The sequence below is a fragment of the Ailuropoda melanoleuca genome, chromosome 17 (genome assembly GCF_002007445.2).
Source record: "Ailuropoda melanoleuca isolate Jingjing chromosome 17, ASM200744v2, whole genome shotgun sequence".
Taxonomy (NCBI): Eukaryota; Metazoa; Chordata; class Mammalia; order Carnivora; family Ursidae; genus Ailuropoda; species Ailuropoda melanoleuca.
In genome coordinates this window covers 13,427,895-13,443,707 of record NC_048234.1, presented here as the reverse complement: position 1 = coordinate 13,443,707, position 15,813 = coordinate 13,427,895, and the positions used below count along the sequence as shown (strand labels likewise).

Below are 15,813 nucleotides of genomic sequence, written 5' to 3'. Positions count from 1 at the left end.
AAACCAAAATTAGATACCACTATACATTTACCAGAATGACTTAAATTAAAAAGCCTGATTATACTAAATGTTGGTAAGGATGTGAATGAAACAACTAGAACTCTCAAACAAACTTATGAAAAATATAAATTGGTGCAACCACTTTGGAAAACTGTCACTACTTAGTAAAGCTGAACATATCCATACTCTATGACCAGCAATTCCACCTCAGGTATGTATCATACATAAAAGAAATGCATACATAAGTTCACCAAATGACATTAATGCTCACAGCAATTCTCTTCATAATAAAGGATAGAAACCAAATGCCTGCCAACATCAGAGTGGAAGATATGGTATTTACAAACAACACAGAACAACAATGAAAATGTATGAGTTTCAAGAAAATGCACCAACACTGACGACACTGAAACAATGTTAAGAGAAAGGCACCAGACACAGAAAGCATACGCTGCATGATTCCATTCATGTAAAGTTCAAAAACTATGTCGGAACAGGTCAACTCTGGAGGATAGAGGGGTGGGAAGTGACTGGAAGTGGGCATGAGAAAGAACACTGATTATGTTCCATTTGATTTGGGTGATGGTACCAGAGAACCAGTCTGTGAAAATTCACAAGTTACGCAGTCATGATTTCTCTACTTATTTCTACTTATGTTAGTGTTCAATAAAAAACTTAAAAGAAAGCACAATGAGATGCCATTACAACCAACAGAACAGAAATAATCATACTTATGTCGAACAAAGGAACAAAGAGCCAAGGAAAACTCTCCTACATTGCGTATGGAAAGGTGCAAATTGATACATTTAGTTTAACAAAGTATTTGGCATTTTCTTAAAGCTGAAACAGGCATGATCCAATTACCCAGCAATGTCCTTTCTTTTTTTTTTTTTTAAAGATTTTATTTACTTATTTGACAGAGAGACAGCCAGCGAGAGAGGGAACACAAGCAGGGGGAGGGGGAGAGGAAGAAGCAGGCTCATAGCAGAGGAGCCTGATGTGGGGCTCGATCCCGTAACGCCAGGATCATGCCCTGAGCCGAAGGCAGACGCTTAACCGCTGTGCCACCCAGGCGCCCCAATCCTTTCTAAGTACATACAGGCATACCTCATTTTATTGGGCCTCACTGCTGTTGCCCTCTTTGCCCTTCCCTACAAAGGTTTGTGTCAACACTGCATCAAGCATCTATGGGTGCCATTTTTCCAACAGCATTTGCTCACTTTGTGTCCCAGTGTCACATTTTGGTAATCCTTGATCTGTTCAAACATTTTCATTATATTTATTATGGTGATCTGTGATCTTTGATGTTACTATTTTAATTGTTCTGTGGTGCCACGAATGGCAACCATACAGGGCAGTAAACTTAATCAATGTGTGTGTTCTGGCTGCTCCACTGACGGGCCCTTCCCCATCTCTCTCCTCCTCCTCGGGCCTCCCTATTCCCTGACACATGACCGTGTTGACATTAGCACAGTTGATAACCCTACCATGGCCTCTAAGTGTTCAATGAAAGGAAGAGTCACACATCTCTCACTTCCCATCAAAACTAGAAATGAGTAAGCTTCGTGAGGAACACCTGTCGAAACCCAAGACAGGCCGAAAGCTTGGCCTCTGCTGCCAGTTAGCCCAGTTACGAATGCAAAGGAAACGATCTTGAAGGACACCGCAAGCGCTACTCCAGCAAACACTCGAATGATGAGAACGTAAAACAGCCTCCCTGCTGACACGGAGAGAGTCTGACTGGTCTGGACGGACGCTCCAACCAGCCACAGCATTCCCTTCGGCCCAAGCCTCACCCGGAGCAAGGCCCTGACTCTTCCGTTCTGTGCAGGATGAGGGGGCGAGGAAGCCGCAGAAGAGAAGCTGGGAGCCGGCAGAGGTCGGCGGGGCTGAGGAAGGAAGGTGTCTCCGTAACGTACGAGTGCAAGGTGAAGCAGCGAGTGCCGACGGAGAAGCTGTAGCGAGTGACCCCGAAGACCTAGCGAGGAGAATTCACGAAGGTGCTCGCGCCAAACAACAGATTTTCAACAGAGATGAAACAGCCTTCAATCGGAAGATGCCATCTAGGACTTTCACGGCTAGAGAGAAGTCAATGCCTGGCTTCAAAGGTTCAAAGGACAGGCTGACTTTCTCAAGAGAGGCTAATGCCGCTGGTGACTTGAGGTGGAAGCCAATGAATGCTCATTGCCCATTCCAAAAACCTAGGGCCCTTAGAATCCTGCTACATTGGGGCGCCTGGGTGGCACAGCGGTTGAGCGTCTGCCTTCAGCTCAGGGCGTGATCCCGGTGTTATGGGATCGAGCCCCACATCAGACTCCTCTGCTATGAGCCTGCTTCTTCCTCTCCCACTCCCCCTGCTTGTGTTCCCTCTCTCGCTGGCTGTCTCTGTCTCTGTCAGATAAATAAATAACTAAAATCTTTAAAAAAAACAAAAACAAACAAACAAAAAAAGAATCCTGCTACATCTACTCTATTTGTGCTCTACAAATGGAACAAAGCCTAGGTGACAGCCATCTGTTACAGTGGGATTTACTGACTATTTTAAGCTCACGATTGAGACATACTACTTAGAAAAAAAAGATTCCTTTCAAAATAGAACTAGTCGTTGACAGTGCACCTGGTCACCCAAGAGTTCTGATGGAGACGGACAAGATGAATGTTGCTTTCATGCTGCTAACATGTCCGCAGCCCGCAGATCAAGGGGTAATTTTGATTTTCAAGTCTCTAAGAAATACCTTTAGTAAGACTACCACTGCCATAGATAGTGATTCCTCCACTTAATCTGGGGAGAGTCAAGCGAAAACCTGGGAGAGATTCACCATCCCAGATGCCACTAAGAACATTTATGATTCATGGGAAGAGGTCAAACTATCAACATGAACAGGAGTCTGGAAGAAGTTGATTCCAGCCCTCATGGGTGGCTTTGAAGGGTTCAAGCCTTCAGTGGATCAAGTCAGTGCAGATGTGGTGGAAACAGCAACAGAATTAGAATTAGAAGTGTGGCCTGGGGCACCTGGGTGGCACAGCGGTTAAGCGTCTGCCTTTGGCTCAGGGCGTGGTCCCGGCGTTCTGGGATTGAGCCCCACATCAGGCTCCTCTGCTATGGGCCTGGTTCTTCCTCTCCCACTCCCCCTGCTTGTGTTCCCTCTCTTGCTGGCTGTCTCTATTGCTGTCAAATAAATAAATAAAATCTTAAAAAAAAAAAAGAGGTGTGGCCTGAAGATGGGACAGAACTGCCACAATTTCATGATAAAACTTGAACAGATGAGGATTTCCTTCTTATGGATGAGCAAAGAAAGTGGTTTCTTGAGATGGAATCTACACCTGGTAAGATGCCGTGAAGATTGTTGAAATGATAACAAAGGATTCAGAATATCACATGAACCTAGTTATAAAGCAGTGGCAGGGTTTGAGAAGATGGACTCCATTTTTGAAAGAAGTTCTACTGTGGATAAAATGCTATAAACATCACATGCCACTGAGAAATTGTTTGTGGAAGGAAGAGTCAATTGATGCGGCAAGGTTCATTGTCTTACTTTAAGATATAATCACAGCCACCCCAACTTTCACAACCACCACACTGATCAGTCAGCAGCCATCAACACTGAGGCAAGACGGTCCAACAACAAAAAGATTACAACTCGGTGAAAGTTCACATAATGGTTAACATTTTTTAATCAAATATTTTAAAATTAAGGTATACAGTTTTTTCTAGATATACTACTACTGCACACTTAAAAGACCAAAGTATAGTGTAAATATAACTTTTATATGTATTGGGAAACCAAAAAATTAATCTGATTCACTGTATTATGATATTTGCTTTATAGTGACGGCCTGGAACCAAACCTGCAGTATCTTCACAGTATGCCCATGTCCTACAGCAATGTGCTTACCTGCATACCAGTAGTTGCCCACATAATTGCTCCAGCAGAAGTGTAATAGTCCCAAACTGAAAAGTGTCAAACTAACCACCAATGATATACTGAACATATAAATTAACTTGCTTAAATAATGATACACTATCCAACATTATGAAAATATACACAATACAGACACATTTCATATTATAACGTTAAAAAATAACAATACAGAAGGACAGAAAGTCACATAAAGTTAATAAAAAGTACACTATCATTTACTGATGAATTATTAGGTAGGTAAACTATAATGAAAAAAATGATTATCGTAAAACTTACGGGTGGATAGGAAGCATGATTTTGATTTTGAATGGGATGTTCTATGTTGGGACCTGGGTGGTTACCTGAGTGTTCTCTTCATATTTTTATTGTTACTTTGTGTCTTTTCCAAATTCTCCAGACTGATCTGTAATTTTACAAGCAGAAAAAATACATTTAATAAAATAAAAAGACAAAACAGGAGAAAACGGAAACATTTATCCAATTACTGATAGGAGGTTAGGGGGACAGCAAGACACACTGGGCTCTTTACACAGACACCGACCCCAACCTTTTCTCAAATGGTAAATACTGGAAACCGGGTCACTTGATGGGCCTAGGTCAGGCATCAAAGGGAAACAAAAATTCAAATCAGGAGGCAAAGATATCAAAGCTGAGGAAAAAATGAATTATCACAAAAAGAAAATGAGAAAGAAACACCAAGGTACCTCGTAAGTAGTTTTCAGACATGCACCTCTTGGCGAAGGGCCGAACCGGGAAAGTGGAAAAGATTTCCTTGGGAGTCCAGAAGGACCCACTTTGAAAGTACCCTCAGCTCCAGCCCCTGTCAAGGCCCAACCACGCACTCACACACAGGATCTTCTTGCCGACTGTCCGCATCACAGCTGCGGCGTCTGGGAAACACTAGTCCCGCCGCAGGACGCTGGAGGCACAGGCACGCCGCACACGCCGCGGCAGAGGGTCACAGGCGCCCCCGGGGACAACGGCACACGCCGCACACACCAGCGTCACCCCTCCGCCGCTGCCCGCCCGCCGCCCCGGGGGGCCCACCGGTCGCCCTGCCCAGGATGTGGGAAGCCCTCGCTTTCAGCGACCTCTGGGTGCAACGTGCAGAGCCACACGGCCCTGCGGATCTGCCGCGCTGGTGCCCCAGGACCCCTAGCCCACAGAGGTCGAATTCTCCCGCCAACCACAAAAGAAGCGCCCAAACCCCGGGTAACTGGAGTTGCGACGCAGCGCCGGCTCAGCGGCTCAGACACGGAGGCCGGTACCTGCAGGCCTGCCAGCACTAAGCCTGAGCGCACAGTCCCAGATGGTTCTGGAGGAACCGTCTTTCCGGGCCAGCCCACTAGCCGGCGCGCCGAGCGTCGCGCGGGGGCTCCCAACGCAAACACCTGGGAAATGTCGCGCAGAGCCGTAAAAGCAGCGGGATGGACGAGGGAGGCGCTCGGCTGGTGCGTCAGAGACTCCTGGGAAATGTCGCGCAGAGCCGTAAAAGCAGCGGGACGGACCCGAGAAACTCTCGGCCCGGAGCAGAAGCACCTGGGCCACGCCGCGCAAAGCTCTAAAAGCGGCGAGACGGACGAGGGAAGCGGTCGGTTCGGGGACCTGGGACTCGGCAAAAGTCGCGCAAAGTAAGAACTGCTGGATCCACAGGTGGGTGGTCGTCCTACCTCTCGATGTCCGCCCTGGGTGGGGGGGCCGCCGTAACTGCCTGGTGGGCCCCGAGGAATCTTGAGAGTCCTGGTCCAGCTCTCAGTTGCCCGAGTTCAGACGAAAATGCACATGACGGAGGCGTTCTCGGTGGGGGTTCGTATCGGGTGGAACGGGGACGTGGGAGTTGGGTGGTGAAGAGGCGGCACCTGCGAGCCGGGAGGGGGCTAGCCGCGTTCTGAGCTTGGGCCAGTAGGAATACGTGATTGGGGTAGGATTGGCTCGAGCGAAGCTTGGCTGTGTTTGCCGGTGAGACCGTGTTTGGGATGCTGGGTGGATAGGAATCTGCGAGGATACAGGATGCGGTGCTGTGACTGGAAGGAGGTGTGCCATAGGGGAGAGGAGTGTTGTGAGTACGTGAGAGCCATGAACCGCGGACGGGCCTCTTAGTCAAAACGTCACTGTAGTTCCCACGCGGAGAGGCGGAAATCATCTAAGATAGATCAAATCAGACGTTTGTTTGGTGTGCATGCAAGATCCGAATTTGTTTTTAAACAAGAAAGAATGTTTTGCTTCTGGGTGCCTATGTTTGCCAAATCTGTGAGGGAAGATGTTCACTCTCTTCTTTGGTGGATAGTTGGGGATTCGGGGGGATTGGCCCATATTTGCCAGCTTTGGGCCTATGTAAAGCAGTAAAATTCACCAGGCAATGTCCTGAAGAGCTCAGAATTGAGGAATGCGGCAAGTGGCTAGGTCAGATAGTGTTTGTGCTCATTTTCTGAAGAGAAAACATTGGCTTAAAATAGGATTTAAGGCTGAACACAATTGGACAGGGAGGCTGGACCAATTTACTCTGAGCACAGATCACTTGAAACGTTTCTATGAAGATTTATTTTCCATTCGGTTCACCATCATCATTCTTCATGTCATTATAAATAATAGAATCCAGTAGGAGAGCTGGGGATAAAATTATACTGATGGCATTATTAAAACGGTAGTTTAAGGATGTAACGGAATAAAGACCTCCTTTCCCACTTTACAGTAGACACTAATAAATATAGAAATAAACAATAGGCCGGTGATGGGTAGTAAGGAGGGCAGGTATTGCATGTAGCACTGGGTGTTATAGCCAACAGTGAATCATGGAACTTTACATCAAAAACTAGGGTGGTACTGTATGGTGACTAACAGAACATAATAAAAAATTATTATAAAAAAATAGAAATAAACAGCATGAAGTAAAAAAGACCTATTTTAGAAAAAATATGATCACTCTAGAAAAATGTAAACCTTAAGTGGAAGACAACCTAATTGTAGATAGGGAGACTAAATATCAGCTGTCAGTTCACAGGATCAAAAAATAAATGAGGATCTAAAACAGCAAACATAAGGTCGATTTTATGCACAAATCTTGATTTGTAACACTCATAGGAAGATAATACCATCTTCTCAAGCACATGTGAAACATTCATAAAACTAATAATAGATTTCAAAGAAAAAAGTGATTTCCTTAAAGTAAAAATAAGACAATATTCTTTTCTCACAATGGAGCAAAACTAGAAATTAATTTTTCAAATGTCATACACCTGGAATTTAAAAAGCTATCAAAAATAAACTCGTTCAAAGAAAAAATGCAGTGATATTGCAAATGTTAACAAAATTTGTAAAGCACAATATATCAGAAACTACAACATACACTTAAAGCAATTAAATGGAATTTTATAGCCTTGAATTCTTAAGACAGTAAGAAAGATTTAAATTATCAACTCAGAAGGAAAAAAACTAACAAAGTAAATCAAAACGGAGCAGAAGGGAATAAGTTACAAAAGTAAATTCCAAAATTAATAAAGCTGAAAAGAGAACTGAAAACTATGTAAGTGAATAAATAAATGAAGTGCAATAAAAACCAAAATAGTCAAACCACTCACCACAAATCAAGAAAAAGATGAAGAAAAATGGAAAAGGTGACCTGGAGAAATAACTGTGAAAGAGGACATTTTAGCAGTTTAACTATTTTCACAATTCTTTTTTTAAAAAAGATTTATTTCTTTATTTGAGGGGGGAGGGGAGGGAGAGTCCTGGGGAGACTCTGCGCTGAGCTGACGTGGCGCTCCATCCCACGACCCAAGGTCATGACCTGAGCTGAAATCAAGAATTGGAGGCTTAGCTGACTCTTAACTCAGGCATCCCTATTTTCCTAATTCTGTGTAAAATAACAATAAGAGAGTAAAAATAAATAAAAGAAAGCTTTGATAAATTAGTAGATTCCTAGGAAAATACAAAAAGAACTGTAGACAAAGCTCAGTAATGAATATTGATTTAAAATTTTTAAATATTAGCAGAAACCATCAGCATATTAAAATAAAACCTCACCAGGTTGAATTTATCCAAAAATGCCAGGATGCCTCAGTATTTGGGATTGAATCAGTATAACTAATCGTATACATAGATCTAAGGAAAAAAGTCATAGTTTCTCCCCTAAGCACTTGAAAAGATCTTTTACAAAATCCAACACCCTTTTCTTTCTTTTTTCATAGCTTGAACTCATGACCCTGAGATCAAGACCTGAGCTGAGATCGAGAGTCTGACACTTAACCAAAAACAAACAAACAAACAAAACACTGCAATAAGAATTGATGTACCCCAGGACTAAAACAAGTGTCTTCCTTAATATGTAAAACAATAGAAACATTTTCTTAAGTTCAGAATCAAAGCAAGTATGTTAACTTTTTACTACTGGCATTAGCCAGTGAAATCAGTGAGAAAATAATGGGAGTTGTGTAAATTTGAAAAGAAGTGAAACTATTTGCAGAAGAAATAAAATACATCTAGAAAGCTCAGTAGTCAATAATTTAAAAAATTACTGAATAATGCAGTAGGATTTTAAATTAATACACGAAATTAATAACCTTTTTTAAAAGCAAGTTATGACAATAAGGAAAATCTCAACATATTTAGAAAGATAAAATACTTAGAATGTGAAAGATGTAAGAAGAAAATTTTATACTAGTCACAAAATAGACTCATTCAAATCCTGTCATAAAGGTATAAATTCTTTCTAAGTTGATATAGAACTTTAACATAATTCCCCAAACAAGCAGACAAGGTTTCATGCTGGAGATAAAAGCTGAATTTGCAAAAAATTTAGCAATTAAAAAGCTGGAAATCTTGAAAAGGACTGGCAGTGAAGGAGGTTTTGCTAACATACCCTAGATCGTAGGTAATTATTACACTGTAGAGTTAGAGCATGAATAGACAGAAAAGGGAATAAAGTATAAGATCCAGAAATGAACTAGAGTATATATGGATGGTGTATACTAAATATGGCATAAGAAATCACTGGGGAAAAGATGAATTCTTTAATAAATGTCACTGTGACAATGAGATAACCATTTGGATAAAAAATAAAATTGAGCCTATACTTAAACCAAAACAAATTCCAAATATGTTAAAAACCTAAATAGAAAAAACAAAACCACACAATTACTAGAAGAAAAAGAATTCCTTCATAACTTGGGTATGGGTAAGAACTTTCTAGTTATTACTCAAAACAAAGGCAGTAAGAGAAGTGATTAAGAAATTTGCGTTTAGGGGCACCCGGGTGGCACAGCGGTTGGGCTTCTGCCTTCGGCTCGGGGCGTGATTCCGGTGTTATGGGATCGAGCCCCACATCGGGCTCCTCCTCTATGAGCCTGCTTCTTCCTCTCCCATTCCCCCTGCTTGTGTTCCCTCTCTCGCTGGCTGTCTCTATCTCTGTCAAATAAATAAATAAAATCTTTAAAAAAAAAAAAAAGAAATTTGCGTTTAAAACTATAGGGCTGGGGCACCTGGGTGGCTCAGTTGGTTAAGTGTCTGCATCTGGCTCAGGTCATGATCCTGGAGTTCTGGGATTGAGCCCAGCATCCAGCTCTCCACTTAGTGGGGACCCTGCTTCTTCCTCTCCAACTCCCCCCCCCCGTATTCTCTCTTTCTCAAACACATAAAATATTTAAAATAAATAAATAAATAAAAAGAAATGCAACTGATTTAAAAATAATGGTATTGCAAAAAATATAAGCAGGACAAGACAGATAATGCATTTGGAATAATACTTGCAATATCCCTCACAGATAAAGGGCTAACTCACTAATACATAAAAAGCTTCTTAGAAGTTTTTTTTAGTTCAAGTATAATTAACATAGTGTTACATTAGTTTCAGGTGTACAATACAGTGATTCAGCAGCTCTCTACTCAGTGCTCATCATAAGTGTACTTTTAATCCCCTTCACCTATTTCACCCATCCCCCCACCTCCCCTCTGGCAACCACCGGTTCTCTATATTTGAGTCTTGTTATCTGTTTTTTTCTTCATTTCTTAAACTCACATAGCAAAGTCATATGATCTTGTCTTTCTCTGACTATATTTCACTTAGCTTTATATCCTCTGGATTCATTTAGGGTGCAGATGGCAAGATTTTCTTTTTTATGGCTGAGTAATATTCCATTGTATATATATGCCACATCTTCTTTATCCATTCACCTATGGATGGACAGCTGGGTTGCTTCTATATTTTGGCTAATGCTGCAGTAAACGTAGGGGTGTGTATATCTTTTTGGATTAGTGCTTTCGTTTTCTCTGGGTAAATAGCCAGTAGTGGAATTACTGGATCATATGGTAGTTCTATTTTTATTTTTTATTTTTTGAGGAACCTCCGTACTGTTTTCCGTAATGGCTGCACCAGTCTGCATTCCTGCCAGGAGGATTCCTTCTTCTCCACACCTTGCCAGCACTTGTTTCTGTCTGATTTTAGCCATTTGGAAAGGTATGAAGTGATACTGTAGTTTTGACTTGCATTTCTCTCATGATGAATGATGAGCATCTTTCATGTTCTGTTGTCAATAAATGTGTATTCATGTCTTATGCCCTTTTTTAACTGGATTTTTTGTTGTCTTTTTTGGTGCTGAGTTGCTAAGTTCTTTATGTATGTTGGATATTAACCCCTTACCAGGTATATTCTTTGCAAATATCTTCTTCCCCATTCACTGGGTTGTCTTTTAGTTTTGTTGATGGTTTCCTTTGCTGTCCAAAAGCTTTTCATTTGGGTGTAGTCCAAATACTTTAATTTTGATTTTGTTTCCCTTGGCAAAGGAGACATACTCTAAAATCTTTCTACGACTGATGTCGAAGTGATTACTGCCTATGTTGTCTTCCAGGAATTTTATGGTTTCAGGTCTCATATTGAATTCTCTACTCCATCTTGAGTTTAATTTTGTGTATGGTGTGAGAAAGTGGTTCAGTTTCATTCTTTTGTATGAAGCTGCCCTGTTTTCCCAGCTCCATTTGTTTTGGAGACTGTCTGTCCTTTTTCCATTGTATAGTCTTATTTCCTTTGTCCAAGATTAACTGACCGCATAATTGTGGGTTTATTTCTGGTCTCTATTCTGTTCCATTGATCTGTGTGCCTGTTTTTGTGTCAGTATCATACTGTTTTGATGACTACAGCTTTGTATATAACTTGAAGTCCCGAACTGTGATACCCCCAGCTTTGCTTTTTTTTTTTTCAAAATTGCTTTGGCTGTTTGGGGTCTTTTGTGGTTCGATAAAAGTTTTATGATTGTTTGTTCATGCTCTGTGAAAAATGCTTTTGGTATTTTGATAGGGGTTGCATAAAATGTATAGATTGCTTTGGGTTGTATGGACATTTTTTTTTTTTTTTAAAGATTTTATTTATTTATTTGACAGAGACAGCCAGCGAGAGAGGGAACACAAGCAGGGGGAGTGGGAGAGGAAGAAGCAGGCTCACAGTAGAGGAGCCTGATGTGAGGCTCGATCCCATAACGCCGGGATCACACCCTGAGCCGAAGGCAGACGCTTAACCGCTGTGCCACCCAGGCGCCCCTGTATGGACATTTTAACAATATTTTTCCAATCTGTGAGCATGGAATTTCTTTCCATTTGTGTCATTTTCAATTTTTTTCATCAGTGTTTTATATTTTTAGAGTACAGACAGGTCTTTCACCTCCTTGGTTAAGTTTATTCTTAGTTATTTTATTTTATTTTATTTTTTTGGTGCAATTGTAAATAGGATTGTTTTCTTCTCTTTCTGCTACTTCATTATTAAATATATAGAAATGCAGCATTTCTGTGTATTGATTTTGTATCCTATGATTTTACTCAGTTCACTTAACAGTTCTAGTAGTTTTTTGGTGGTGTCATTTAGATTTTCTTTATATAGTATGTCATCTGGAAATGGTGACATTTTTACTTCTTCCTTACAATTTGGATGCCTTTTATAGTATGACTGCTGTAGCTAGGACTTCCAGTACTGTGTTGAATAAGAGTGGTGAGAGTGGACATCCTTGTCTTGTTCCTTACCTTATGGATAGTGCTCTCAGTTTTTTACCATTGTGTATGTTAGCTATTTTTCAAGTATATATCTATCATTGAGGTATGTTCCCTCTAAACCTACTTTGTTAAGAGTTTTTATCTTAAATGGATTTTTACTTTGTCAAATGCTTTTTTTGCATTTACTATAATAGACATAATTTTGTTTTATGATCATGATTTTTATTTTTCTTGTTGATGTGATATATCACATTGATTTGCAAATATTAAACCATTGCTGCATCCCAGGAATAAGTCCCATTTGATCGTGGTGAATGATTTTTTGCATGTATTGTTTGTTCAGTTTGCTATTATTTTACTGAGGGTTTTCGCATCTGTAGTCAGAGATACTGGCTTTTTTTTTTCCCCCCCCCCCCCCCAGTTCCCTCTCTCTCTCTCTCTCTCTTTTTTGGTCGTGTCTTCATCTACTTTTGGTATTAGGGTACTGCTGGCCTCATAGAATGCATTTGGAAGCTTCTCTTTTCTTTTTTTTGGAAAAGAGTGGAATAGGTATTCTTTATATGGTAGAATTTCCCCACAAAGCCATTTGTTTCTGGACTTTGGTTTGTTGGGAATTATTTGATTACCGATTCAATTTCAATGCTAGTAATCAGTCTGTTCAAATGTTCTATTTCTTCCTCTATCAGTTTTGGGAAGTTATATGTTTCTAGGAAATTACGCATTTCTTCTGGGCTGTTCAGTTTACTGGCATGCATACACACACATACATAATTTTTTTTTTTATAGTGGTGTCAGAATCCTTTGTATTTCTGTGGTGTTGGTTGTTATTTCCCCTCTTTCATTTCTGATTTTATTTGAATCTTTTTTTTTTTAATTTTTTAAATTTTCCCCCCCTTTGTTGAGTCTGGCTAAAGGTTTTTCAGTTTTGTTGATGTATTCAAAGAACCAGTTCCTGTTTCATTGATCTGTTTTTGTGGTGGCGGTGTTTTTTCTATTTTGCTTATTTCTGCTCTTACCTTCATTATTTCCTTCCTTCTACTGGGTTTAGGCTTTGTACTTCTTTTTTTTTTTTTTTTAAAGATTTTATTTATTTATTCAACAGAGATAGAGACAGCCAGCGAGAGAGGGAACACAAGCAGGGGGAGTGGGAGAGGAAGAAGCAGGCTCATGGCAGAGGAGCCTGATGTGGGGCTCGATCCCATAACTCCAGGATCACGCCCTGAGCCGAAGGCAGACGCTTAACCACTGTGCCACCCAGGCGCCCCTAGGCTTTGTGCTTCTTTTTCTAGTTCTTTTAGGTGTAAGGTTAGGTTGTTTATTTGTTTTGTTTTTGCTTTTGTTCTTGTTTTGCTTTTGAGGTAGGCCTGTATTGCTGTAATCTCTTAAAAGAACTTTTGCTGCATCCCAATATGTTGGACTGGTTGTGTTTTTCTTTTCATTTGTCTCCGTGTATTTTTTTGACTTTGTCTTTGATAATCTTGGTTGACCCATTCATTGTTTAGTAGCTTGTTATTTAACCTCCATGTATATTTATTCTTTCCAGATTTTTTCTTGTGGTTGATTTCTGGTTTCAGAACATTGTGGTTGGAAAAAACGCATGATACAATTTCAGTATTTTTTAATTTGTTGAGATATGTTTTGTGGCCTGACATGATCTAGGGTATGGTACTTGAAAAGAATATGTATTATGTCTTAGTATGGAACGTTCTGTGTGTATCTGTTAGATTCATCTAGTCCAATGTGTCATTTAAAGCTATTGTTTCCTTGTTGGTTTTCTGTTTCCGTGATCTATCCATTAATGTAAGTGGAGTGTTATAGTTCCCTACTATTATTGTATTACTATCAATTTTTTGCTTTATGTTTGTTAATAGTCGCTTCATGTATTTGGGTGCTCCCGTGTTTGGTACGTAAATATTTACAATTGTTATAGCCTCCTTTTGGATTGTTCCCTTTATGATTGTATAGCGTACTTCTATGTTTCTTTTTTTTTCCTTAAAGATTATTTATTTTAAGAGGAGAGAGAGAGTGCGCGTGCATGCGTGCAAGTGGGGGGAGAGGCAGAGAGAGAAGGGGGGAGAGAGAGAGAAAATTCTCAAGCAGACTCCCTGCCGTGTGTGGGGCCTGAAACAAGGCTTGATCCCAGGACCTCGAGATCATGACCTCAGCCAAAATCATGAGTCCACCACTCAACTGACTGAGTCACCCAGGTGCCCCTCTTTGTTTCTTGTTAGTTTTTATTTTAAAGTATATTTTGTCCGATTCAAGTCTTGCTATCCTAGCTTTCTTTTAGCTTCCATTTGCATGATAATTGCTTTTCCATCCCTCACTTTCAGTTGTGTGTCTTTAGGTCTGAAATGAGTCTCTTGTAGGCAACATATAGGTTTGTCTTGCTTTTTTATCCAACATATAGGTTTGTCTTGCTTTTTTATCCTTCCATGTCTTTTGAATGGAGTGTTTAGTTCATTTACATTCTAAGTAATTGTTGATTGGTATGTACTTATTGCCATTTTGTTACTTGCTTTATGGTTGTTTTAGTAGTTCTCTGTGTTCCTTTCTTATGTGCTCTTTTCTCATGGTTTGCTGGCTTTCTTTAATTTTTTAAACAAGAGAGCAAGCCGAAGGCAGATGCTTAATGGCTGAGCCACCCAGGCACCCTTGCAACTGATTTTTTATGTTGTTTTTGTACTATGCAACTTTATTAAGTTCGTTTATTAGTTTTAACAGCATTTTAGCAGAGTCTTTAGGATTTTCTTTATTAAGATCATGTTACTTGTATATAGAAACAGTTTTACTTCTTTTTTTCTAATTTGGATGCCTTTTATTTTCTTTCTCTTCCCTGATTTCTTTGGATCAGACTTCCAGTATTACGTTCAAAGGAGTGGCAAGAGTTAGCACTCATCCTGGTCCTGATCTTCAGGGGAAAAAAGCTTTTGACCTTTCACCTTAGAGTATTTGTTTTGTGGACTTGCTGTACATGGCCTTTGTAATTGGAAGATGTCCTGTCTGTGCCCTATTATTTGAGAGGTTATTTTTTAATCATGGAAGGATGTTGAATTTTATCCAGTGTTCTTTCTGTATCTATTGAAATGATGGGATTTTAAAGATTTTTTCTATTAATGCAATGTATCATATTGGTTGATTTGCATATGTTGAACCTTCTTTGTATCCCAGTGATACATCTCACTTGATCATAGTGAATTATCCTTTTATTATTTTTTAAAGATTTTATTTATTAGAGAGTGTGCGTGCTTGAAGCTGACTCCCCACTGAGAATGGAGCCTGATGACTTGGGTCTGGAGCCCGACTTCGGGCTTGATCCCAGGACCCTGAGATAGTGACCCAAGCCAAAGGCGTCTAACTGACTGAGCCACCTGTGCACGTCTGAATTATCCTTTTAATAGGTTGTTGAATTTACTTTGCTAGTATATTGTTGGGAATTTTTGCATTTATCTGGGATATTGGTCTGCAGTTTTCAAGTAGTGTCCTTATCTGTCTTTGTTCAGGAAAATGCTGGCATTGTAAAATGAGTCTGAGGGTACTCTCTCCTATTTGACTTTTTGGACAACTTTGAGGAGGAGTGGTGTTAATTCTCCTTTAAATGTTTGGTAAAATTTATGAGGGAAGCCATCTGGTTCTGGGCTTTTCTTCATTGGGAGACTTTTGATTACCAGTTCAGTCTCCTTATTAGTAATTGATATATTCACATTTTCTATTTTTTTCTGATTCATTCTTGGTAGGTTGTTTTTCTGAGAATTTTTCTGTTTCTGCTTGATCATTCAGTTTGTTGGCATATAATCCATAGTAATCTCTTTTGATCCTTTGTATTTCTGTGGTATCAGTTGTAATGTTTTCTTTTTTTTTTAATTTTATTTTATTATATTATGTTAATCACCATACAGTACATCCCCAGATTCCG

The 15,813-nt window shown here is 40.1% G+C and overlaps 2 protein-coding genes across 3 annotated transcripts in view; both read left to right on the top strand.

Moving 5' to 3' along the window:
- LOC100472638 (zinc finger protein 484) overlaps nucleotides 1–15,813 on the top strand; it is a 117,873-nt gene that overhangs the window by 70,666 nt on the left and 31,394 nt on the right. Inside the window, exon 1 of one of the 2 annotated variants that reach the window (XR_004621826.1) lies at nucleotides 10,336–10,374. The exons of the other annotated variant lie outside the window; for it this stretch is intronic. The gene's annotated coding sequence lies outside the window, so the exon portion shown is untranslated. Of the gene's footprint in view, nucleotides 1–10,335; nucleotides 10,375–15,813 lie in introns of those variants that run through there. 2 annotated transcript variants of the gene reach the window in all.
- Nucleotides 1,833–15,813, top strand: part of LOC117797002 — a 24,363-nt gene continuing 10,382 nt past the window's right edge. The window contains exons 1-4 of the mRNA XM_034647305.1: nucleotides 1,833–1,957; nucleotides 3,831–3,938; nucleotides 4,805–5,554; nucleotides 10,258–10,334. Coding sequence (XP_034503196.1) covers nucleotides 1,833–1,957; nucleotides 3,831–3,938; nucleotides 4,805–5,554; nucleotides 10,258–10,334 — 1,060 coding nt within the window. The remainder of the gene's footprint in view (nucleotides 1,958–3,830; nucleotides 3,939–4,804; nucleotides 5,555–10,257; nucleotides 10,335–15,813) is intronic.